At 46.2% G+C, this 24,301-nt stretch overlaps 1 protein-coding gene across 2 annotated transcripts in view; it reads left to right on the forward strand.

The window, feature by feature from the left end:
- Positions 1–2,369: 2,369 nt before the first annotated feature.
- NR1D2 (nuclear receptor subfamily 1 group D member 2) overlaps positions 2,370–24,301 on the forward strand; it is a 110,179-nt gene continuing 88,247 nt past the window's right edge. Inside the window, exon 1 of one of the 2 annotated variants that reach the window (XM_085630513.1) lies at positions 2,370–2,855. In XM_085630513.1, coding sequence (XP_085486639.1) covers positions 2,840–2,855 — 16 coding nt within the window. In that variant the 5' untranslated portion in view covers positions 2,370–2,839. Of the gene's footprint in view, positions 2,856–3,536; positions 3,639–24,301 lie in introns of those variants that run through there. The other variant, XM_085630514.1, reaches the window with a different exon arrangement.

Below are 24,301 nucleotides of genomic sequence, written 5' to 3' on the forward strand. Positions count from 1 at the left end.
CTGAACCTGGTTCCCCAGTTCCAAATTCAGCAGCTCTGGCCATAGTGCCACATCCTCTCCCCCACTGAGAAAAACTCAGACTGCCTTCAACTGCAACCCAATTGTTGCCGGCTATAAACACCTGGATGCGGTTCAATTTAAATTACGCACTGGGCAAGAGCAATATGTGGCCTACAAAAAAAAGTGACAGCATCCTGGAAAAAGCAAACAATCATAGGGAAGGCAACATTTTGCAAACCATGTGAAATGTAAGCAGGAACAACATGGTTACCTTAACGCTTTTACACTCACTGTTCAGAAATCAGTGAGTGCTTTTGCCTGAAAAGTTAAGGACATGACAACAGAGCCCTGAATGGACCCATTTCAATGGCCATTGCTTGTATCCTTACAAAACGTAAGCAGTATGGTAAAAATAAGACAACATCCCTAGATACAGAGCAGCAGTATAAATTTTGTTTTTCAATCCTCACATTGCAGTACCTCCAGGATTGGTGCACCAGTTCCAAGCCCAGGGAAAACAAAGCCAAGACAACAAAAATAGCGCTTCACTGGCAAACTCTGTAAAAGTGGTGCTAATGTGTTTGGGTGTGAATAAAATCATTCTGGCCAGTTTTCTACCACTCTGTCTTACTTTATTTAGTTATTTATTTTTCATATGTTTAAACTTTTATTCCAGATGCTGCACTTTGGAATTAAATGTCAGAAAAATACGAGATTGATTTCCGGCAAAAATGATTTTCTTTTTTGGATCCATTTCACAGGGAAGCAAATAAAAGAAAGGAGAGGAGACAGTGCGCGCTGCGCACAGACACCTCCTCCTCCTGAAAGGTTAGATTGCTAGGCGCACACCGGCCCTGTTGGTGTCACCCCATGTGAGGGTGTGCTGGAGCAGAGTTTTCTGTTGAAAATTTATCGAGTTAATGACTATTCTATTAAAATGGTTCTTTGCGGTCATTGCATTTTGGATTTTTGAGGCCACTTCTTCGTGAACCTATGCTGAGGACGGCAGCTCGAGAGACTTTACCGAGAGACCGGTCTTGACCCATTTAGCTAGAATAGGTAACTATGAGAACAATGATTTTGCTATTGATTGTCCGCACCCCCCGCACCCATATAGTGACGCCGCTGCCATAGCCCTAGAGGCTACCTTGGCACAAAACCCAATACTAAACTAGAATGCACACCATTCTGCAATCCTAAACAAAGGGCCAGCCTTTGCTCTGACAGAGCCTAACCAAATTTGGCACCCTCACTTCTGATTGTGCGTAAAATAAGGCAACAGGCAGTCTCCTTTGTGTCCACAGGCTAGTCATTGGCTGATTAAATTAAAGCAGTAAGTGATCTCTGAACACAAACATCTCAACCCCCAGCTCTACTGAATCACACACAGCTCAGCTGCTTCGCTGGTGCCAATTTGTTGATATGGGGTGGGTTACGGGATGTGGGGTATGGGAATGGAGGTAGATTGGAGGGGGAAGTACAAGGAAGGAGGATAGGTGCGGGTTAAACGTAGGTGCTTGGGTAACTTAGAACAAATATCAACGGATTAAAAGAAAATTAATTTGAATCCCTGGAGCTAGATGAGACCCGTGCCCTTAGGGTAGGCAGCTCAGCTCTCCCCTCTGAAGGTTGCCATCCTGGGCATAGATCCGCCTCGCCGATGCCAAAGGTATAATCTGCCCAAACATTCCCTTAAACTTAACCCAAATTCGATTCTTGAATCTAAATCTAAGGTTTCCCCTTAAAGTGCCCTTAACATTTACCTTAAACCTAGAAACATCAATGTTGTGTTATCAACGTAAATATCATGATGGAGTATGGGTATGTGTTGTGCTATCTGGATGGACATTGAGTAATGGGGCGGGTGGGTATGTGTGTGATTCAAGAGGCAGTAGGACTGAGTCAAAGGGGGTTAAGGAGATGGGGAGACATGCATAGAGGTGTTTGTGTGTTTGGAGGGAGGGGAGTATGATGAAATGCGTGGAGGGAAGCTCGCTTGACAGGAGTAAAGAAATCTGGGTGATAGGGTGTAAAGGACTGAATTGTAAGGAGGGGTTGTAGGGGGTATTTGGGTTACAGACGGTAATGAGGATTAAGTAACGAGGGGATCTGCATAAAGAGGTGGAAGTAAGATTGGGTTTTTGAAGGTGTAGAGGGGTGTTTGCCTAAACGAGAAAGGTTAAGACGGTCCTGGGTGATAGGATGTAGAAGAAGGGCGTTGAGTGGCAGAGGCGAAACGATCTGGAGTGGAGGGGTAACTTTGAGCGAAGCGCCACTGTGGGATGATCACTGCTCTTGGCTGTGTGACGGGGTGGAGCTGATAAGCATCGGAGCAGAGCTCACGAAGAAGTAGGGGAGGAACCCGAGCCAGTGCGCTCAGACGCACACAGTCAGCTGCACCGAGCCACCTGGGGCTCCTCCAGCTCATCTCCCTGGTAAAGCCCGGGCACCCAGGGGCTTGGCTCGGGGACTCACGGGACACCAGACTCTGGCATGAGGGAGCTTTCACTATCGCTCGTATGAAGAGGCACGATATGATTCCAGGCAACATGGGGGGTCCGGTCACCCCACTTCAGGGGCAGAGACAGTGACCCAGAAGGACCCCCGAATCAGGAGGTGGCGCCTTCATTTGGAAGAACTCTCTTAGTTCGTGCATTGCCCATCCTCTGTTTATGAATTAATCCAACGAGAGGCGCATGGACAGCAGGAGACAGCAAGGTAGCCCTGCAGAGGCAGGGAGGGCCATGCCGGCTGGGTACACTACGGGCATGAGGTGCTGACACTGAAGAGGGGGCAGCAGAGAAGACGAGAGGGCCCTGCTACCCCCGGCCGAGGCGGCATGGAGACTCGTCCAGGTAAGGGCACGCAGTACCTTTATTTACATTAGGAGAGCACATGCATTAACGAGCGTTGTTATTTACATCAAGACATCAAATGGCATTAACGAGCACTGTGTTGGGATCTGTGGGGGTCGTATGGGACCCTGATCTTATCAGGAGGAAACTTGCCATTGTTAGAGCCGTTGAGGTTCCTACCCCCCAGGGAAAAGGAGAAGGAGGACGTTGGATGAGGTCTGGGAGACCTTCTTAACTCCCCCCCTCCAGGGAAAAAAAAAAAGGAGTGTCGGAGCGGGGCGGTAATACTCGCCCCATCCTCTAAATGCAGACAGGAAGCAACAATGATGGGACGCAGCGGTTCCTTATAATGTCCCTAGCATCTTCAGGGGTGCGGGCAGACTATATAATAAAAATATAAATAAGGCAGAATATTTTCATACTGCATGAGGACCACGGACGCTAGTTCAAGCAGTTCCTTTTCCCAGTCACGAGGCCATTCTCCTCTGCCACGTGCGGCTGTGTTTATCATCCGCCAGAGGTAGCTATTGATTGGACGAGGCACGCAATGATGCCACATTACATAACTGCTCCTCCAATTAGCTTGTCCTGCAGGACACGTGCGCGCACGTTGACGGCACTGGTGCAAGGGGGTGGAGAGCAACGAGAACTGAAGATGTGCGCATGCGCATTTAATCTGAATTTTAGAGAGGACGACGTTTGGCAGCCGTGTCGGAGACTGTGCAGGGACATAGGAAAGGGACAGTATTGTGCAGCATGGACAAAGAAAAGGGACATTTACAGGTACAGTCCCTATGAATCTGTGTAGGGGTGGGCGAGTTTACAAAATAACGACAAGAGCCGAGCCAAGGGCCTGGCTCGGGCCTTAGAGTCCGTTTCCCTGGAAATGTTTGCAGTGTAAATCAGAGAACAAACAGCACGTCAGATGTGACAACGTCTCTCCAGCATTCAATACAAGTTTTTTGACATGTGGAAGCGTTGACATTAATGCATCACGCTATAACACTGCAGTGAGAAATACTTATTAAAAGTGACAGTTTCATGTATGAACCATTGGTGAATAAGAGGGAAGTCGGTTGTCTTGGCAACCCTGAACATGGCCCTGATTGTTATAGGGCAAAATCACAGTATATTAAATCCAACATCGTAGGTTTTGTGTAACTGGTTTTCTGAACTCACATATTTGAATGTGGTTTATTAAGCAATAATAAAGAAAGGTTTTGCTGAAACAAAATATTGGCCTAAGATCATGCAATTTATCCAGGTTTTCTGGTTTTACTTTGTACAAATCAGCGACTTAATGGATATCTTTTTGTTTTTCATTTGTTATGGAAACACTTTGTTTTTACCTCACCCAGCGTCACCCATAGAAACGACCATTCCAGCGAGTCAAACGCCTTCCAGACGTCCAGGAGGGCGACTACTGTTGGGAGGGTCGGAGAATTAAAAATTTGCCAACATTCGTTACAAGAATTTTCAGTTCTATTAAGGACACGGAGGCGAGGATTATGCTTCTCATTTTCATTACTGAAAATCTCAGCAGCCAATCAGAAAGTAGAAAAAACACAAATATGTACTACAATACCCATAAACCTAGTGGGTATCACGTAACAATCATAGAGTAGTCCCCTATAAATGGAGCACAAGAGAATACTACATCCTCTTTCTTTGAGTGAAAAAAGTTAAGTCAAAATATAGTCACAGTCTGGAATCCGAGAAACAACTGGTAAGAGTCCATTCAACCGAAGGAATCCAAAGGCCAACGGCAGCATCAGAAAAACTTGAAGGCGGCTTCAACGTAACAGCATGTCCTGGAAGACGATGAAAGAACCTTCTTTAAAGGTGAAAAGGCAGCAAATTTCACTTGAGATCAGAACCTGAAATAGAAATATAAAGCCGTAATCCACACTCCCAGGAAGAGATGTAGCAAAAAAGAGGGAGGGAAAAAAACATCAGCAGAAATATGCATTGCATTATAAAGCATTTCAAATCAGACAATACAGTACTGAATATGGGTGGGATAATCCTCGCCTCCGTGCCCTTAATAGAATTGAAAATTCTTGTCACTAATGTTTGCAAATTTTTAATTCTAGTCAGGACCGGAGGCTTCGATTAGGCTTGTTCAAAGCTGCGCCACCACAACAGATGCAAAATTTACAATAGGTTTATAATAAAAGGTTTTAAATGTAGAGTCAGAGGACCAATCAGCTGCATTCATAATGTCCAATAAACTGACTCCCATAGAAAAGGCCTTGGATGCCATAGCACCACGAGCAGAATGAGCACCAAATTTGGAAACATCAATACCAGCTTCGCTCATGGGCCAACGTACCCATCGTGCCAGTGTAGCTGGGGTCACTGGACGAAAAGGTTTCTGTAGAGCAATCAATAATTGACCTGCCATATCTTGACGAAAACCTGCAGTACTTACCTCATAATCCCAGATACATTGTACCACACACAGTTTGGGATTGTCAGGAAACGCAGGATAAGTGACAGACGTGGTGTTACTTTTAGTGCGTCTAGTGACCAAAAAAGTAACACCCTCAGGAGAGAATCTACGACCCGCTAGATCGAGGGCGCAGATATCAGACACGCGTTTACATGATACCAAACAAAGTAACATAGCTAGCTTGGCAGAAAGTTGTTTGCGAGACAAACCTTGATTTAAAGGCCATGAATCCAAGAAGCTTAAGATAATGTAGACATCCCAGAGCTCAGAATATTTAGGACACAGGTTTTACCAACCGGATACCCCTAAGTAATTTACACACTAAAGGATGATCACCAAGTGGTTTGCCACCAATGGCTACATGACCTGCCGAGATGGCTGATCGAAAATTATTGACCGTGCGATAAGCAAGACCTGAAGCGGCTAAGGATGCTAGAAAGTTCACCGCCAAGGAGACATCTGCTGCAGCGGGATCCACATTCCGTGAAGAGCACCAATCACACCATCGTTTCCATGCTGTAGCATAATGTTTGTGTGTGTTGGGCGACCAAGCCTCATTGATAAATCTGGTAGCGTCTGACGAAAGGCCTGGGACTTTCCAACGATCCCCGAAATTCGCCAAGCGACCAGCCGTAGTTGACCTGATGTTATCAACGGATGTGGGGATTGGAGATGGTCTAACAACAGATTCCACCGAAGGGGAAGAAGAACCGGAACCGCACATAACATTTCTAGAAGTACTGGGAACCATGCTTGAGCCCTCCAAAGAGGAGTGATCAGAATCAATTCCGAGCGATAACATTTGGTACGGGCTAGGACCCTTGGAATCATTACAAATGGAGGGAACGCATAACAAAGCACTGGAGGCCATACTTGCAGAAAAGCATCCGTGGCCAGAGCCTCCGGATCCGGACGCCAGCTGAAGAACTCCGGAATTTGTTTGTTGAGACTGGAAGCAAACAGATCGATCCGACAAGGGCCCCCACATCTTGTTCAACAATCGGAACATTCGAGGATGAAGCCGCCAATCGCTGAAATCTCGGAGATGTCTGGAATTCCAATCCGCAACTTGGTTGCTGCACCCTGGAAGATACTCCGCTACTACAAAGAGACTGTTCTGAAGGCAAAAGTGCCATAAGTCTTTGGCAATCTCTGCTAGAAGACGGGACTGAGTCCCACCCAACTTGTTGACATACCGAACCGCCGACACGTTGTCCATGCGGAGAAGGATGAAACAATTTATCTGGCGGGGTGAGAGGCAACGAATCGCAAAGGAGCCCGCCAGAAGCTCCAGGCAATTGATGTGAAGATTCAACTCCTCTGGAGACCAACAGCCGCCAGTGGACACTTGACCGCATCAGGCTCCCCAACCCCACCTACTGGCATCGGATTCGATCACTACCTCCGGAGTGGTGCCGAATAGGGCTCGACCGTTCCATGACTCCATATGTTCCAGCCACCACAACATCTCCCACCTCGCCTCCTCTGAAAGAGGGATCTGATCGGAATACCTGAGGCCTTTCTGGAGATGGCGGATTTTGAGGCGTTGAAGCGCTCGGTAATGAAGGGGGCCCGGAAAGATCGCTTGTATAGAAGAAGCTAACAACCCTACGACCCGGGCTACAGACCTCAAGGACACAGTCTGCTTGTTCAAAATCAACCTCAACTCTCTCTTGATCGATCTGATCTTCTGCTGGGGTAAGAGGAGTTGACAAGTGAGGGAGTCGACTAGAAAGCCTAGAAACTCCACCGACTGAGCTGGAATCAACATTGATTTTTGAGGGTTGATCAAAAATCCCAGATTCTGGAAGAGATCCGTGGTCCAGGCAAGATGTTGCAAAACAAGACGAGGACACTGACCCATGATGAGAATGTCGTCCAGATAAATGATGAGGCGAACGCCCCTGGCGCGAAGAAACTCGACTACAGGCCTCAGAAGCTTCGTGAAGCACCAAGGTGCTGACGAGAGGCCGAAAGGAAGGACTTGGTACTCGTACCACATTCCCTGCCATTGGAATTGAAGAAAACGACGACGAGGTCCGTAAATGGGTACCGACAGATAAGCATCATTCAGATCTAGGCGGACCATCCAGTCCCCTTCCTGAAGAAGATCGCGAAGAAGATGGATCCCCTCCATCTTGAAGTGAGGATATATGACCCATCCATTGAAATCCTTGAGATTTAAAACAAGCCTGGATCCACCCCCCTTCTTCTGAACCAGGAAGACATTGCTGACAAAGCCGTGATGATGACGAACCGTCCGCTCTATGGCCCCTTTTTGGAGAAGCGAATCTATCTCGCTGGAAATGAAAACCTGATCCAGATGGGAAAAAACCATTGGTCGCGGGGAAAGACTCTGAGAGGGAGAATGAAGACATTCTATCCTGTAACCCTGTACCGTATCCAGGATCCACGCATCCTGCGAGATCTCTTGCCATTTGTGGAGAAAAAACTGGAGACGGCCCCCCAATTGAACCTCTGAAAAGGGAATTAAGCTCACCTGAAGGAGTGGCATCGCGTTGACCTCCTTGGTTGCCTCCATAGCGTTCCTTTTTGTTGTAATTATGGGATCCACGTGTGGGGTAGAAATTGGCAGAAGAAGTGGACTCCTGATATTTGCCACGTTGGGAATCATAGCCTCGCTGGGTGCCTCTTTGGTAACCACAGCCGAACGACCGCCCACTATGTCGTTCGGCCCTTCCAAAAACCGGGCGAAAAGCCCGCTTTAAGGAACCCTGCGCTTTGTCCAGGCCACTGAAGGTTGCGACGAATTTAGTTAATTCTTTTAAAAAAGGTTGACCAAAGAGGAAAGCCTGAGCTAAAGGGCCGGACTCCGAAGAAGACAACTCAGCTAACTTTGGATCGAGTTTTAAAAGAATAGAGCGGCGGCGCTCACTGGACATGGCACAGTTAGCATTGCCTAATAAACATATTGCATGTTGAGCCCAACCAATTAAATCATCTGGATTGATAATCTGCCCTGAGGCTTTGGATATGTAACCCAAATCCAAAATCTTTGTTAGGGGCCGGACAAATTCAGCAACTTATCCTGGCAGGATCTCCAAGCACGATCTAGACCCTTCTTAGGATCCTTAGTATATTTTTTGAGATACGTGAACATGGAAGGATCCACATCAGGAGTATCCGCCACCTTGTCCGCGAGGTCTGGACGTGGGCATTCAGAACGTAAACGTGCTCTAACATCCTTGTCAAACGGCTGACGTAAGTGGGAATGGACATATGTCGCAACTTCAGTTGAGGGAGCCATGAGGAAGAATTAGGATGGACAATTGTAGAAGGCTCAAAGGTTATTAAAGTGGGATGTGAGGGGGCGTCCACAAACCGCTCTTTACGTCACTTCTTCGCGGGTGGAGGAGAAGGCTCCGACTCCGACGACGTACCAGAGGAGGTATTCCCATCATCTCTGGGAGGAGAGCTAGAAGGAGTCTCCTTGAACTTAGAGCCATAAGAATGGTCCGATGCCATGGTTTTTGCGAGCTTCGCAAAATCGGAAGTGTGTGGGTTTTGGACCGTTTAACACCAGATGAAGCGCTGGACGTCGATGCAGGAAGCCAGCCTAGCTGTAAGGCGTAATTGCATAAATGGCGCTTCAAGGGTTCAATAGCCCTGACCATAGCTTTGTTAACGGAGTGCTGAACTCCCACATCTAGAGCTTCGACGAGCTCATACTCCAAAGACCCAGAGGGTTCCTCCTCAAAATAGTCCGCTTCATCATAATAAAATTCAGACATTGTAGGCACTTAGAAGTGACAATATGCACTGTTAATATGCACTGTCAGAGGTTTTACTACTTGAAGGGGAATGACAGTGATAAATAAGGGGAGTGGCCAAACCCCAGGCAAGCCAAACAACACAGGAATGAATAATTCCAAGTGTATAAATATGTAAATATTTAAATGTGGAGGGAGGGCTTGCCTAACAATGCCACTCTAGGCAGAGCCTATGCTAATTATACAGCCTAAGCCCTAATGTAGAATTGGACGTCACTGGGGAGGCTGGCAAGCTTGTGGGTTTAGAGCCTTGAAAAAACGCTGCTCCTGCGTTCAAAATCACCGGTGAAATCTGAGGAGAAATGCCAGTATGCAAATATGGCCGCCGCGCATGCGCGGACGGCCGAAACAAGCCAGAAAGAGGACAGCGCTCGCAGAGCGCGCGCGTCCTCGCTCCCCGTCTCCCACTCCACTAATGAGGTTATGCGGGCAGAAAACGCCCGTAACCGGGAGGCGATACGCGCTCCCACGCAAGCGGTGCCCTGAAAACGGAGCGGCACTCTTAAAGCAACGAAGGAACACAATGCGCGATAGAACGCGGGCCGATACGTGCGGCAGCACCGAAAGTGCGCAGAGGGAAAAGACGGCAGTGCAAGCAGCGTGCACAACGGCCCTACAATTAAGCCAAGTGTAAGGAAATAACATTAAGCAAGCTAGGCAAACGAAGCATGCATACATTAGGAAAAGGTGAAAAAACACTTAACTGGCTGCGGAGCAGCAAAGAAAGAGGATGTAGTATTCTCTTGTGCTCCATTTATAGGGGACTACTCTATGGTTGTTACTTGATACCCACTAGGTTTATGGGTATTGTAGTACATATTTGTGTTTTTTCTACTTTCTGATTGGCTGCTGAGATTTTCAGTAAAGAAAATGAGAAGCATAATCGGAGCCTCCGGTCCTGACATAGAAATCTGATTCAGTATGGTAAAGATGGTACGGAGCGTTATAGCAGTAGAGCAATGCGGGATGAAGCAAGTCTGAATGGTAGAAATTATCATCTCCATCAGCAGGGAAATGCGCTTGGCATTAACTTTAGCCAATATTTTGTTATTGCGGTTTAGTAGGGACAACGGTCTGTAGGTAGTACAGAGGTTCACCGGCTTACCAGATGTAAATAATAGGGTAATTACAGCTTGCCGAAGGGTGGGGGGCAGAATGCCTTTTTTAAGTGATAATAATAAATCTTTATTGCGTGATTAATTAAAATCATTGCTATCAAACATCTTTATATTACGCAATATCTAAAAACTGTACCACAAGTATCATTTAAAAATACCAGTACAATCATAATTATAACATATAAAGACAAGGATAAAATGCAATAATAATACATCATTAGCTACTATAACAGAATATTGCACATATTGCATCTTAAAGTGCCAACGTGCCATAATTAATAATTCCATTGTATAGAAACAATAATAAAGTGCATCAATAATTACCGTAACAGGGCATATATTGTTACTGATATCATTTTCTCCCTAGCAGAAAACGAAAAATATCTATAAAAAGCTCATTTGTTTAAGGTAAGTAAATACGATACATCTCAGACTTGTTATATCAAACATTTTTTGGCTGCATTTAGACATTTTATCAGTTGGTATATTAACGGGATCGATTCACCAGATAGTGACCTGATTAGTGCCTGGCGAGCTGATCTACCCCAATCCTCAGAAATAGTGGTTTAAAAAATATACGTTGAGTGTTAATGAACTTAGGGCACACGCACACTATATGTACTAATGTTATGTTATGTTATGTTATGTTAAGGGCATTTATAGGGCGCAACTGTTACCAAAAAGGTGTCTTGGCGCCTAGAGAAGGCCTAAAGAGGGGTCAAGTTAAAAATAGGGAATATGAAGAATCAGTTGTTGAAAAGAAATGTTTTTAATGTCTTTCGGAATGGAAGAAGATCGGTCATACTTCTCAGAGATAAAAGAAGAGCATTCCATGCCCTGGCTGCATTGACCACAAAACCTCTACCACCCCAATTGGCCTTCTTCACCCTAGGAGCCATAGCCAATTTGGCTTCCGAGGATCGTAGGGTTCTGGTAGGGGAATACCAGTGGAGTTGTTGTATTAGGAATTCAGGCCCCATTCCATGAAGGGCCCTAAAGACCAGTGTCAAAGCCTTGAATTGAATGCGTTGCCTCACAGGCAACCAATGTAGAGCTTTGATTTGAGCAGAAATGGAGCCAGTCATAGGCGTGCCTGTGAGCAGTCTGGCAGCCGCATTCTGCAAGATCTGTAATTTATTTAGGGATCCTTCATGTATCCTCAAATATAGACTATTGCAATAGTCCAGTCTAGGCATAATAAGAGCAGTGACAACTGTTTGCTGTACTGCTTTTGGGAGTAGTGGCATCATTTTTTTACAAGATTTGAGAGTATAAGAAGTAGTGGAAACAACTAAACAACTTTGTTCACCTGATCCCTGCCACTCAGTTTGTCGTCCAACCACACTTCAAGATTTTTTACATTCCATACAGGAGTGGGGAGTTGGCCAAGATCTGTCGGCCGGCAGTCTGGTGTCCATACGTTAGGGTTGTTGCCAAAAAGAATAACCTCAGTTTTGTTGGAGTTAAGCTTTAGGCAATTTTTTCCCATCCAGTCTCCCACGGCGGACATACAATTTTGTAGTCTTGGAGAAGTGTGCACAGAGTTTCCTGGGAGCAGGTTGACCACTATTTGGGTATCATCAGCATATGAGGTTAGAGTGAACCCAAATGATTCAAGAAGCGGTGCCAAGGAGGAAACATATACATTAAAAAGAGTCGGGCTCAATGAAGATCCCTGGGGAACTCCACAAGGCAGGGAGAATGATTCTGCCTGGAACTCCTCCAATGTTACAGTTTGTACTCTATCCGTAAGAAAGGATTTGAGGAAATTCCAAGCCGAACCCTCAACTCCTATCTCCATGAGACGTTTCATCAGTATACCGTGATGCACGGTATCGAATGCCGCTGAAAGATCTAACATGATCAAGGTGGCGTTCCCTCCCTGGTCCAAAATGTTCCTGATCTCTCCAGTGGATTTTAGCAACGCAGTTTCAGTGCTGTGACCCCCTCTAAATCCAAACTGTGTTGGGTCCAGGACTCGAGAGTCTTGTAGAAATGTATTTAGTTGAGCATTGATGTTCCTCTCTATGACCTTTGCCGGGAGTGGAATTCTTGATATAGGTCTAAAATTGTTTGGGTCATTGATATCTAAATTGTGTTTCTTTAAAAGTGGCAGAATTGATGCATGTTTCCAGTCTTTTGGGAAATATCCGTCTAAATACATGGTGTTGAAAATGGGGGTCAAAATTTTTGAGATTGGTTCTACAGCTAATAAGACAACCATATTTGGACATGGGTCATGAGGGGAACCTGACTATATCTTCAACATTAGCTTAGATATATCAAGCTCTGTTAGAGGGGCACAATTCTGTAAGAAAGGCCTATTAGCCATAGAGTCAAATTGGGAGGTTGCTAGACTCTGATTATTTTCTTGAGTAGAGTTAGAAAAGGTAACAAAAATATTATTTACCTTTTCTAAAAGATTTTTGGCTATCTTGTTACACAGTTCTTGACTGGCCTGAACTGATGGGGCACCCGGGTGGGCTAAGGTTTTTACTATTTTAAAAATCTCTTTAGAAGAGTTTTTAGCTGAGTTAATTTTATCAGTGAAATAGTTTTGTTTTATTTTTGCAATAGGTGTTTATACTTTGACAGGCTAGCTTTATAAATAGTTTTGTCCTTTTCCTTATAGCCCGCCCTCCATTTTCTTTCCAAGTGCTTACACACCTGTTTCTGGTCTCTACGTTCAGAGGAGTACCAGGTAGTCGAAGGTTGTTGTCTGTTAAGGCGAAGAAGTTTCAGAGGTGCCAATTAATTCCCAATGTATTCTCTTGTGGCAGTCCGCATAGTCTACAATTAGAATCTGGCCACTGCTGAATCCACAAGTGTGTGCCCTCTTTTGTAGGATGTATTCCCATATGTAATTTTTAGAAAGTATTTTTTATTTTTGCTGAAAAATAAGCAGTCAAATATGGTTGGGTGCGTAAAAATTGGTATGAATTAATTACATACCATGCATCATTTTCCCTGCTAATGCATTTTTATCCAATTTGGGGGATTCAGCTTTGATCAGTTTTTTCAAAATTAACTTATAATTGGGCATTTTCAAGTCTTAGATATCTTCTTGCAGACCAATGTCCCCTAGTGAGGTTAAAATATGGTATCTATTTGACAGCATAAGTATACTTATCTATTTTTTATCTAGCAGGTGTTCCCTAAGGATGCAGGGGCTGATGAGAGCATAGAGTACATACATTTAAAAAATGCTCCTTCTGATACCAAGTACTGTATCTGAAGACCAAACTCTAATCTTAGTCCTTCTTGGCCTACTGATCTGGGAATCCCAGAGGTTGCTTTGAATGCCTTAACTACCAACAAATCTAGAAGCTTTGCATCTCTTCCTCTGGTAATAGTTGAGACTTATTGGAGAGTTGGCTGTAACTTGGCTTTCATGAATTTAAGAATATAGTCATATGATTGACAATTCAACGATTTTTTAAGCATTTAAAAGCATGAATTAAAATCACAGTTTTTGCCCTTAGGTCATTAAAATGGTACTTAAAAGAAAATCTGTCATCAAACACCACCCCTAAATATCTATAAGTTTTAACAACTTCAATTGGGCCTGCCCTGACTCTCCATATATTGTACTTCTGCTTTACAGATCCAATTTTCATTATTTTCGTTTTTTTAACATTCAGTTCAAGGCTGTTTATTTGAGTGTAATCTTCAAAGGCGTTTATAAGTCTTTGGAGGCCAATTGGAATGTGGCTCAGGAGGATAGTACCTTCAGCATACTGAAGATAGCTGATTTGCACTCCTCCCAGCCTTGGGGCATGAGCCAAGATGCTGAGAAAGATCTGACAAAAATAAATTAAAAAGGCAAGGGGCAAGAACACAGCCCTGCTTTAGGCCAATATATGTTCTGATTTTCCTTGACAAGGAACTCCCATCACCTAACCTGACTTGAACCCAGGTATCCTTATACAACCAGATAATGGCCTCCAACAGTTTCCCTGGGATGCCCCAACCAAGCAATTTTTCCCATAACAAATTTCGAGGCACCGATTCCAAGGCTGCCTTTAAATCAATAAAGGCAATATGTACATTTTGTTTTTTCGAGACAGCCCACTCAGCAAGTAAAGTGAATGCAAGCAGGTTGGTGGTGGTGGACTGGCCCTTTCGAAAGCCAGTTTGGTTAATTGGAATAATACTCTCCTGCGTTGCCCACTTTTCCAATTCTTCCAACAGAATGGAGGCAAAAACCTTTGCATCAACATCAGTCAATGATATTAGACGATAATTAGCGGGATTATCTACCGGACCACTTTTATAGATAGGCTGCAATATACTACCCTGCCATGATGCTGGCACAATTTTCAATGTCAATACTTCATTGAACAATTTATGCAAAATTCCAGCCCACATATCAACATTGGCACAGAACAAGGCATTTGGCAGCCCATTAGGTCCAGGAGCACCATTTGCGCGAAGCCCACGTAACAGAGTCAATATTTGATCACAACTTGTACATTCTAAAATTAAGGTTCAAGTCAAGACTAGAATCGTTAAGATTGGCTTTGGTTTTCATCCCATGGCACTCCCCACTCCCCATATTAATAGTTGATATACTATTTTCCCCATAACCAAAGCACATATTTGGTTGATTTGCCACCAGATCCACTGCACCATACAAATTGGTAATAAAACTTACCCAACTGGTTTCCAAAATATTTACACAAAATGACCTATAGCCACCCGTTCCAAGCTTGTTGATTACTGCCCAGAATCTTTTTGCATTATTTTGTTTGGAAGGAGATAGTAGGCTATTCCAAAGCCCTATTTGATAGTTAGATTTAGCCTTCCAGACTTCTTGTTTATAAACTTTTCTAAGTTCATTCAAATTTTCTTTATAAACAGAATAGGACTGATGGAAACTATGAGCATACGCCTCCCGAATATTTCTATTAAGTGATTTCTTTATCTTGAATAACTTTGAAGTAAACCATGAGTTTGAAGATTTTAACGGCTTACTTATTCTTCTAACCCCTGGACTGCAAATTTCCCCCCCAGAGAAGTTGTAATAAAATTCTGTTTATTAATCATATTGAAATCCCCCTGCTCACACTGGTCACATTCCATTATTAATATTTTAGCTGCTTGTATAATTTCTTCTTCTTTAGCAATATGCCAAACTACCCTCTTCAAATTATATGATGAATGGGCAATGTTGGGAAGTTCGTTCAGTCTAGGGTAGCACATTACTTAAAAGTTAAATGTAGCACTCTGGGGTTATGATCACTTTCGAGCCGAGGGATTACCGTATATTCAGACAGTTTTGACCTTAACTCATCTGAAATAAACGTATAGTCAATAAATGATACCTGTTTAGAATTTTTAAACGTGGGGATGAACCTAGATTTTTCTTTTAGCTGACTGAGCCCAGCCTTGAATATAATATCATCACACTCTTTTGCAATTCCGTTGAGCTTACCATTTGCTGCGGAAAGTGGGATCAAATGTCAATTAAAATCTCCCAAGACTATAAGGCCTGCTTCAGGGCACTGGATTGTTAATGTACTAAGGTTATCTCGCAAGATATACAACTGCGTCAGCTTATTTTTTCTGGCACTTAGATACATATTAAGTATAATTAGATTAGATTCAGTGTTTTTTAACACAAGACATTGTAACCAGCCCAGATCAAAATCCACCACTTCCACTACAAGATTTAGATCAGCTGCAATATAGCACGACAGTCCACACTTTGCACGGCCAGGTTTATTAGTTCGGACTGCCAGGAGACTTAATTCATTAAACTCAAGCAAGGGAGTGATTTATTCACTCCATGTTTCTTGAAGTAATACAATTGAAAAAGAGTTAAACAATAATATTGTATCTGGGTCAGACAGTAGGTGGTTCAGCCCATGAACATTCTAGGAGCATAGTCGTATTTGCCTAGCATTAATATGTGTTGCTAGGACATTTAATTTATACCTCCTCGAGGCACCTTCGCCAGAGTAGCTGGAAGCCAGGACCAATCCTCCATTCGTACATTATTTTTAGGTAGCCACTCACAAAATTGACCCCCTGTTTTTGAATTGGCAATCAACAAGCCAGGACTACAAGATTGATTGACTGATGGACCTGATGCAGCCCTTAATACTGGATTTGGCTTCCCACTATCGGCCATTATTTTATCCTTATCCACCTTAAGGGCCAATACCTCCAGGATCGGGGGATAATGTAGACGGGTCCATTTCTCAACCTTAATGCCACATTCCATAAAATACACACTTGATTCTAATATTTTGGTCACAATATCATTTGAGGACCAGGTTGTAATTGTGGACTCTCTAGAGTGTTTGGCTGTATTTGTTTGAACTGCACTGACACCAAGTCAGTGATTTTAATACATGATAATTCACGAATGGTTGAAATTATTCTCAGTATTAGGCTCCGGTTAAGACTATCGTGGGACCCCTGAGATTCATACAGGTGCTGCACTACTAGTTTTCTGTCCTGATTTTTGGTACCATTATCCTGTCTGCAAGATAGGGAGTTTAATGGGCCTAGTTTACTATCTTCAGCTAAAATAATATTTGAAAATATTTTTGGTGAGGTTATACTGTGGGCGACAATGGGCACTAACATTTCTGAAGAACTTGGCCTATTTGGGGTACAAATTGCTTCATCTTGGTATGGGAGTCTAGTCTCCTGGGGCTTACTGTCATACCTAGTCTCCTCTCCCTTACTAATGCCTACTATATCCTGCTTCATAATACAACTAGCCATGAAAATTTCATTTTTTCTGCCATCTGCAGGTGCCTTAGCCTTATACATTGAAAGCATCAATAATTCTGATGAAGATAGCATCCTCGCAAACTGCCTGGGCTGTAGATACACACATGTTATTCCAAACAGGCGATGTCAGAGGCAAGTCCGCATCACAGTTACCTTTACAATGGGGTCACCTTTCTGTTTGAAAAAGTCCTTTATATTTGGCTGGGAAGAGAGCCCTCCATCACCCCCCCCCGAAGAGTGTGGTAGGGTTTGCCCCACCACACTCAATGCGCCCCCCGAACTTGCAATTGAATTAATATGGATGGCAAGTCCTCAAAGGCTCTTTCATTTTCCTGCGAGATATCCTTTTGGGAGCGGGTTTGAGTTTTCTTTACTGTTTTGCGCCTTGTTTGTAGTTGTTCCTGAAACGCAGGTTGTACTTGACCCCATATATGACCTGACCCCATGATGTGAGCCGCAGGGGTAGCACAAGGATAGCACTGAGAGGCTTATATCAGAGCAACAAACAGATGCAAATGAGTCTTTGATCCCCTGTGCTTTCGTAGGTCTTTTCTCCTGCAAGCCCTCCCCAGGCTTCGATGGATAATCTCCCTGCAGGGGCCTCCACGGATTCTCCAAGAGTACTCCAAGATCCCAACCCCTAGTAAAGCAGACTGGGAACTAGTGCAGCTGGAGCACAAGCGAGTGGGGCTCAACTGGTTAGGCAGCAGGCTGCACCCAGGCCTAGCCGGGCCGCATCCGCTGCTTACCGGGGCTCACTTTCTGCTAGAGCCGAGTACGGCTCTTGCACTCGCACTCACAGTAAAGCCCTCATAGTCCTGGAAGCACTTAGCACTTAGCCTAGGAGCGCCCAAAGGCACTCTGTAGCTCTGTAACAATTGCCCTAGCCGCCTAGGAGTAATTGGTAGCGAGCGGCAGGGCAGTACAGACCAGTACAGAACAGGAACAGAACATAAACAACAACTAAATAGGGACTAGGGACTAAAGGGGGGGGGGGACAGGCACAGGCACAGGTCAGGCAAACAGACGTAACAAGCCTGACCTTAAGAGTTTAATACCCAAGAATTTTAGGCCCCCAATGGGCCATGAACACAGTGCGGTAGGGGAGGATTAACCTAACCTCAGTGCCGCTTCTGGCAGCTTCTGCACCGTTGACGCACGCTCCTCGGTGCTCTTCAGCAGCGATTTCCTCGGCACCACAAAACAAACGTTGGAGCTGACATTAACAGCAATACCGCACCAGTTCCGTGGCCCCCCCAATGACTGCAAAAAACAGTGGGTCTGCCGGATCTGTGTCTGCACGCAACTGGAGCTACCGGTCTCGGAGCCTCAGGGCACGCCGGCCTCGAAGCACAACGCTCTACTCCCTCCTCGCAGCTTCACGCTCACGCAGCTTCCGCCAGACAGCTCCAGTAGTCACCGACAGACTTTTTAAAGTGATTCTGCATACTCCTCCAGCAGGAGGGGAGACAGAATGTGTTTTTTAAGCTTTGTAAAAATTACCCTTGAGTCCATGCAGACCAAGTGCCTTAGGACCACTCAGGACATCAATAGCCTGTGCTGTTTCCGCGCACGTGACAGGGGCCACTAACAATTACCATGGCCACCTCAGCTCAGTATAAGGAAATCGATGCAGAGTCTCTGGATGCACGGGTTGTATATAGTTAATGATAATAAGGTAGGAACGCTTGTGCGATAGCAGCATTTTCAACTGTAGTTGTACCATCATCAGCGAGAAGGCTCATGACATAATTATTACGATAGGATGCAAGAGCCACGACAGCGTGCTGCCTGGGTCTCCCCCTCTCCATATTGACGAGCTCAGGGATATTTACTCGTTTAGGCAACCTTGCGGTCTGCCAGGGCATGGAAATCTTACAATAATTTAGAGTGATTGTGGAGTTGGGTGAGTTGTTGTACCACCCATTGTGGCTAGTTCAATATCCCGTAGCTCCTTCTTAACCCTAGACAAGTCCCCTCAAATGCTTGGAAGAACATCCAAATGTTTGGCAATATAAACACAGCGGTTCTATGCCTTAAAGACCTCCAACAGCGTGGCATGTTTACCGACCCAGTGTTTATTGCAAAATATTGGTTAATAGTGTCTCCGAATTCTGACTTGAACACTGTATCATGTAGTGCATTTTCGAGGTATCGCCATTGCCAGGCGGTATGACCCTGATACGATATAAGTAGGTCTCCCGGTTTTATGGTATTTACTTCTGTCTGTATTTTTCCATATTTATTTTTGTGTTCTGCCCTGTCCAGTCGCGTTGTGTGATGGTCAATGAGTTTGTCGATGTTTTCTAGTCAACTATTAAGAGTGTCAAAGCGGGCATCTATTGATTTGAATCTGGTGTGTAGCTCACCCATGATCAATCAATCAATCATGGGAATTGTAAGCGCGCTACTCACCCTTGAGGGTCTCAAGGCACGGGGGAGGGGGTAGTCCGCTCCGTTCAGTTGAAGAGCCAAGTCTTGAGTGTCTTCCTGAAGATGTTCAGGGAGGGGGCGCATCTGATGTAAATCCGGAGCTCGTTCCAGGTCTTGGCCGCGATGTAGGAGAAGGCTCTTAAGGCTTTTCTGGCTCTGCCAATGGACAGGGTTTTGGCGAGGGCAAGGTAGGCGGATTGGAGGTTTCTCTTGGGTACGTGGAAGGAGATCCTCTCATTGAGGTATTGGGGTCCGGTGTTGTGGAGCATTTGTATGCGTGGGTGAGTATCTTCAAGGTGATACTCTTCTCAACGGGGAGCCAGTGGAGGTTACGCAAGTGCTGGGTGATGTGTTTGTGTCGAGGGATGCCAACGACAAGCCTGGCTGCGGTGTTCTGTATGGTCTGGAGTCTGTGGAGCAGAGACTTGTTGATCCCTGCGTAGAGGGCGTTTCCGTAGTCCAGTCTGCTGGTTATGAGTGCATAGGTGACCGTCTTCCTTGATTCAGGGGGGATTCATTTGAAGGTCTTTCGGAGAATGCGGAGGATGTTGAAACAGCTGGCGGCGACAGCGTTGACCTGACGGGTCATGGAGAGGGAGGAATCGAATATGATGCAGAGGTTTTGGGCGTGGTCCATGGGGGTGGGAGGGTTGCGGAGGGTGGTGGGCCACCAGGTGTTGTCCCAAGCAGAGAGGGAGGGGCTGAGGACGAGGACCTCTGTCTTCTCTGAGTTGAGATTCTGGCAACTGCTGCTCATCCAGGATGCAATGTCCTTCATTCCTTCCTGGAAGTTGAGTCTGGTGGTGACGGGGTCCTTGGTGAGTGAGAGGATGAGCTGGGTGTCGTCGGCGTAGGATACTATGCTGAGTCCGTGCTGTCTGACGATGGCAGCGAGGGGGGCCATGTAGATGTTGAAGAGCTTAGGGCTGAGCGACGATCCCTGTGGTACTCCGCTGTTGATTTCCGTGTGTTCGGAGAGGAAGGGTGGTTATCTGATTCTTTGGGTTCTGCCGGTGAGGAAGGAGTGGATCCAGTTGAGGGCGGTTCCCTGTATGCCGGCATCGAGGATTCTGCCGGTGAGTGTGCGATGGGAAACTGTGTCGAACGCGGCAGGGAGGTCGAGTAGGATCAGGACCACGGTGTGTCCTTGGTCAAGGAAGGTGTGAATGTCGTCTGTGGCGTCGAGTAGAGCGGCCTCGGTGCTGTGGTTGATGTGGAATCCGGATTGGGAGGGGTCGAGGATGAGGTTGTCTTCGATGAATTTTGTTAGCTGGGCGTTGATGATCTTCCCGGTGACTTTTGCCGCAAAGGGGAGGAGAGAGATGGGTCGGTAGTTTTTGAGGTCCGTGGGGTCTGCTGAGGGCTTCTTGAGCAGTGGTCTGACTTCTGCGCGTTTACAGTCGTTTGGAAAGATGCCGGTCTTGAAGGTGGTGTTGATGGTGCTTCATAGTTCTGGAGCGATGGCGGCTTTGTGGTAGATGTGTGGCAGGCAGGGGTCCGTGGGGGCCCCTGAGTGGATGCCTTACATGGTCGAGGTGGTGTCTTCGGTGGTGACTGGGGTCAAGGAGGATATGGTAGGCTGGTTGGTGTTGTTGGAAAGGGCAGTGGTTTCGGAGTCAGGTGTGTGGTCGTTGAAGTGGTCATAGAGGCCCTTGATTTTCAGATGGAAGTAGGATCCAAGCTTGTCGCAGAGATCCTGGGAGGGGGTGATGTCCGTGGTTTCGCTGGGGGGCTTGTTGAATTCCTGGATGACACTGAAGAGTTTCTTGGAGTTGCTGGAGTTGGCAAGGATTTTGTTTTGGATGAAGCTCTTTTTGGTGGATCTGATGCATTGGTGGTATTCCGTCATGAAGTTCTTGTAGTTGGTGCAATTTTCTGGAGTTTTGCTGTTTCTCCAGTTCTTCTCTAGACGTCTGCAGGTGCGTCTGGACTCTTGGAGGTCAGTGGTGAACTAGGTTGCCTTCCTGGGGCGATGTCTGTCGGGGTTGCGTAGGGGTGCAAGCTCGTCTGCACAGTTGGAGATCCATCTGTGGAGTTCTTTCGCTGCGAGGTTGGCGTCGGTCGAGGTGGTGGGGGCATCGCGGTTGAGGGTGAAGTTGAGCTGCTCGTCAGTGATTTTGCTCCATTTCCTTCGTGGAGGGCGCTGTGCAGGTTTGGGGGTGGCAGGTTTGTTGATGTTGAAGTGTACGGAGTGTTGGTCTGTCCAGGGGGGTTGCGTGGAGTGGCTGAAGTGGGTGCTATTTCCTTCTGCGAAGATGAGGTTGAGGGTGTGTCCTTCCTTGTGAGTGGGCGTGGTAACGAGCTGTTTCAGGCGGATGTTGGCGAGGTTGTCGAGGAGGGTGGTGGAGTTGGGGTCACTGGGGTTGTTGAGGTGGAAGTTAAGGTCTCCAATAAGTATGTAGTCCATGGAGGCAATGGCATGTGGTGCGATGAGGTTGGCAATGGTCGTGGCGAACGAGGTGCGAGGTCCGGGGGTCTGTAGGATAGGGTGCCGCAGAGTGTGGTTCTAGGGCTGGTCTGGATCTGGAAGTGGAGGTGTTCGTTGAGGAGAGGGAGTCATTTGTGGTGGAGGTGGAGAGTCGGAGATAGCTCTTGTGCGCGATGGCGAGATCTCCTCCTGGGCAGTTGGGGCGGTCTTTCCTCTGGATCTTGTATCCGTCGGGGAAGGCGGTGGCGATATCGGGGCGGAGGAGCCATTGGTCCAGGTTTCCTAAAGAAGGCGACGTCTGGTGAGAGGGCCTCGAGGAGGTCCCAGATCTCAATGGCGTGTCTGTGCAGGGAGTGCACGTTGAGGACGATGCACTTTAGGGCTTCGGTGGTGTTGGCGTCCGACGTGGTGGAGGTGCCCGTGGGGGTGCGGAGGGTGGTGAAGGTCTGGTGGTAGTGACAGCAGGAGAACTGTTCATGGGTGGTGTTCGGGGCGGACAGCTGGCAGTTGTTGTTTGTTCTGGGGTTGAGTACGAAGAGGGCAGCTGAGTCGTTCTGGTGGATGTCCGGAGGACCAGGGTTCCGGGCGCTGGTCACGGGCGGGTCAGGGACAGGCGCAGACGGGCTTGCCTTTGGCGCGCCATTGGCACGGCTGCCATTAAATAGGGGAGAAGGGATAGAGAGCTCAGCTGGGATGTGGGAGCGTGAGGGGCAGGGGAGAGGGGCCGCGGGGAGCAGCAGCGGGAAGCGAGAACGCACAGAACCAGTGACAACAGTAAAACAGTGACCACAGTATTTGGACTAAAACTAAAAACAGCAATACTTACACACCTACAATGCAAGGACAACACGAAAAACGGGCAAAACGAGGCAGGGAAAGACGGGCACAACGAGGCAGGTGGCAGCAGAGGCAGGCTCGAACCCTACCGGTTCCCTGTCAGTGGCAGTGGCAGCGGCAGAGCGGAGAATCTACTGGGGGAGAGAGAAGGCACCATCTGAGGGCTGTGGGGCAGCGTCACTGTGCGATGTCTCAGAGAGGACATGGTGACGTTTCAGCAACCTGTTGGGCCGAAGGAGAGCTTTTTATGTTTGGGGTCACCACGCCTCATCGTATATGCCTGGCGCACGGTACAACTGCAAACAGAACCTCAGTGTTGGGAGAGCACACCTGCCCCAAAGTAGCCACAGATCAAAGGGCCACAGATCACATACCTCGCAGCCTTTCGGAGCTGGTGGTCTCGTGGCAGTCTGACCACCACACTCGTTTTGCTGCCGACAGAGCCTCAGTGGTGGCGGTGGTCAGACCTCCACTGCGAGTACGTCGGTCCATGGAACGCCGTAGTCATAATTAGGCCCTTAGCGTTCAAAGGTTTGTTTGTATGTATTATGCCGATGACGTTTTTACCCTGTTATGAATGAAGGTTCTCGTGAGGACCAATTGAGCTGCAGCTCGAGTGGAGCACCCATTGGGATTCCTGCCTATGAGGGATAAGTGAGAACCTCCCTGTACACAAGAAAGGACCCATCCTTGTGCCTTTGCACCAACTCTGCTAATTGGAAGTACCACACCCTCCATATATACTCTGGGAAACCCAAACTGGTTCCCTGAGTGAGTAATTTTACCTTCTCATCACACAAAGTGGTGTCGCAAACAGGGTGTATTCTATATTATTTTGTGATTGTAGCAAAGGTTACTGAATAAGGATGCCCCCCTTAACGATTGGTTGTGATGAGACCCTCCAGTCATTGCAGGGTCCAAACGTCATCAACATGATACAAACAGACAAACCTATTGAAGCCTGGGACACAGTGCACTTGAACAGCCGAATATATATGAAAAAGTAAAAATGCTTTAGCACCCCAGCTCCCAAAGAGGAACAGTAATTCCAACCCAGTAATTTCCACAACAGTCTGGCATTTTCAAAGTGCTGTAAACCACTTTCATTTTTATTGTATTTACATTTATATAGTGCCTACTATCCCTGGTGAAGTGTTGAATTGCTTTATGGCAGGTTGCACTCTAGTCTGAAACTCAAGGTTAGTGGTTAATCCACTGATCATTAGTTATTAGGATTAGTATTGAGCTCTTAGGAAATTAAGAAAATAATTAATTATTTAAAGTATTTTCTCCAGTTCCTTTGTGGTAGATTAGGTTGACAGGAGTTAGGTGTAATCATTCATGTAAATTCATGCAAATATAAAGTGGAATGAGCAGATAGGCTTGAGGACCTTAGAAACTGTCAGATTAGAGGGAATTGTTACATATGAGGCCAATTTGTCATGATGAGAGGTATGATCACGGTGCATAAATGTAGTGAGTAAAGCAGACAGGTATGACAGAGTAGGCTACACTAACAGGCTTTAGGGCAGCAGAGGATGGCAAGTAAGGAGAAATCCATAGAAAAGAAGAGAGAAAAATGAATAGATTGAATTCAAGGCCAATTTTAATGCAGGAAGTTAGGGAAATAGAGGAGACTTTTG

This window comes from Triturus cristatus, chromosome 10 (assembly GCF_964204655.1).
Source record: "Triturus cristatus chromosome 10, aTriCri1.1, whole genome shotgun sequence".
NCBI lineage: Eukaryota > Metazoa > Chordata > Amphibia > Caudata > Salamandridae > Triturus > Triturus cristatus.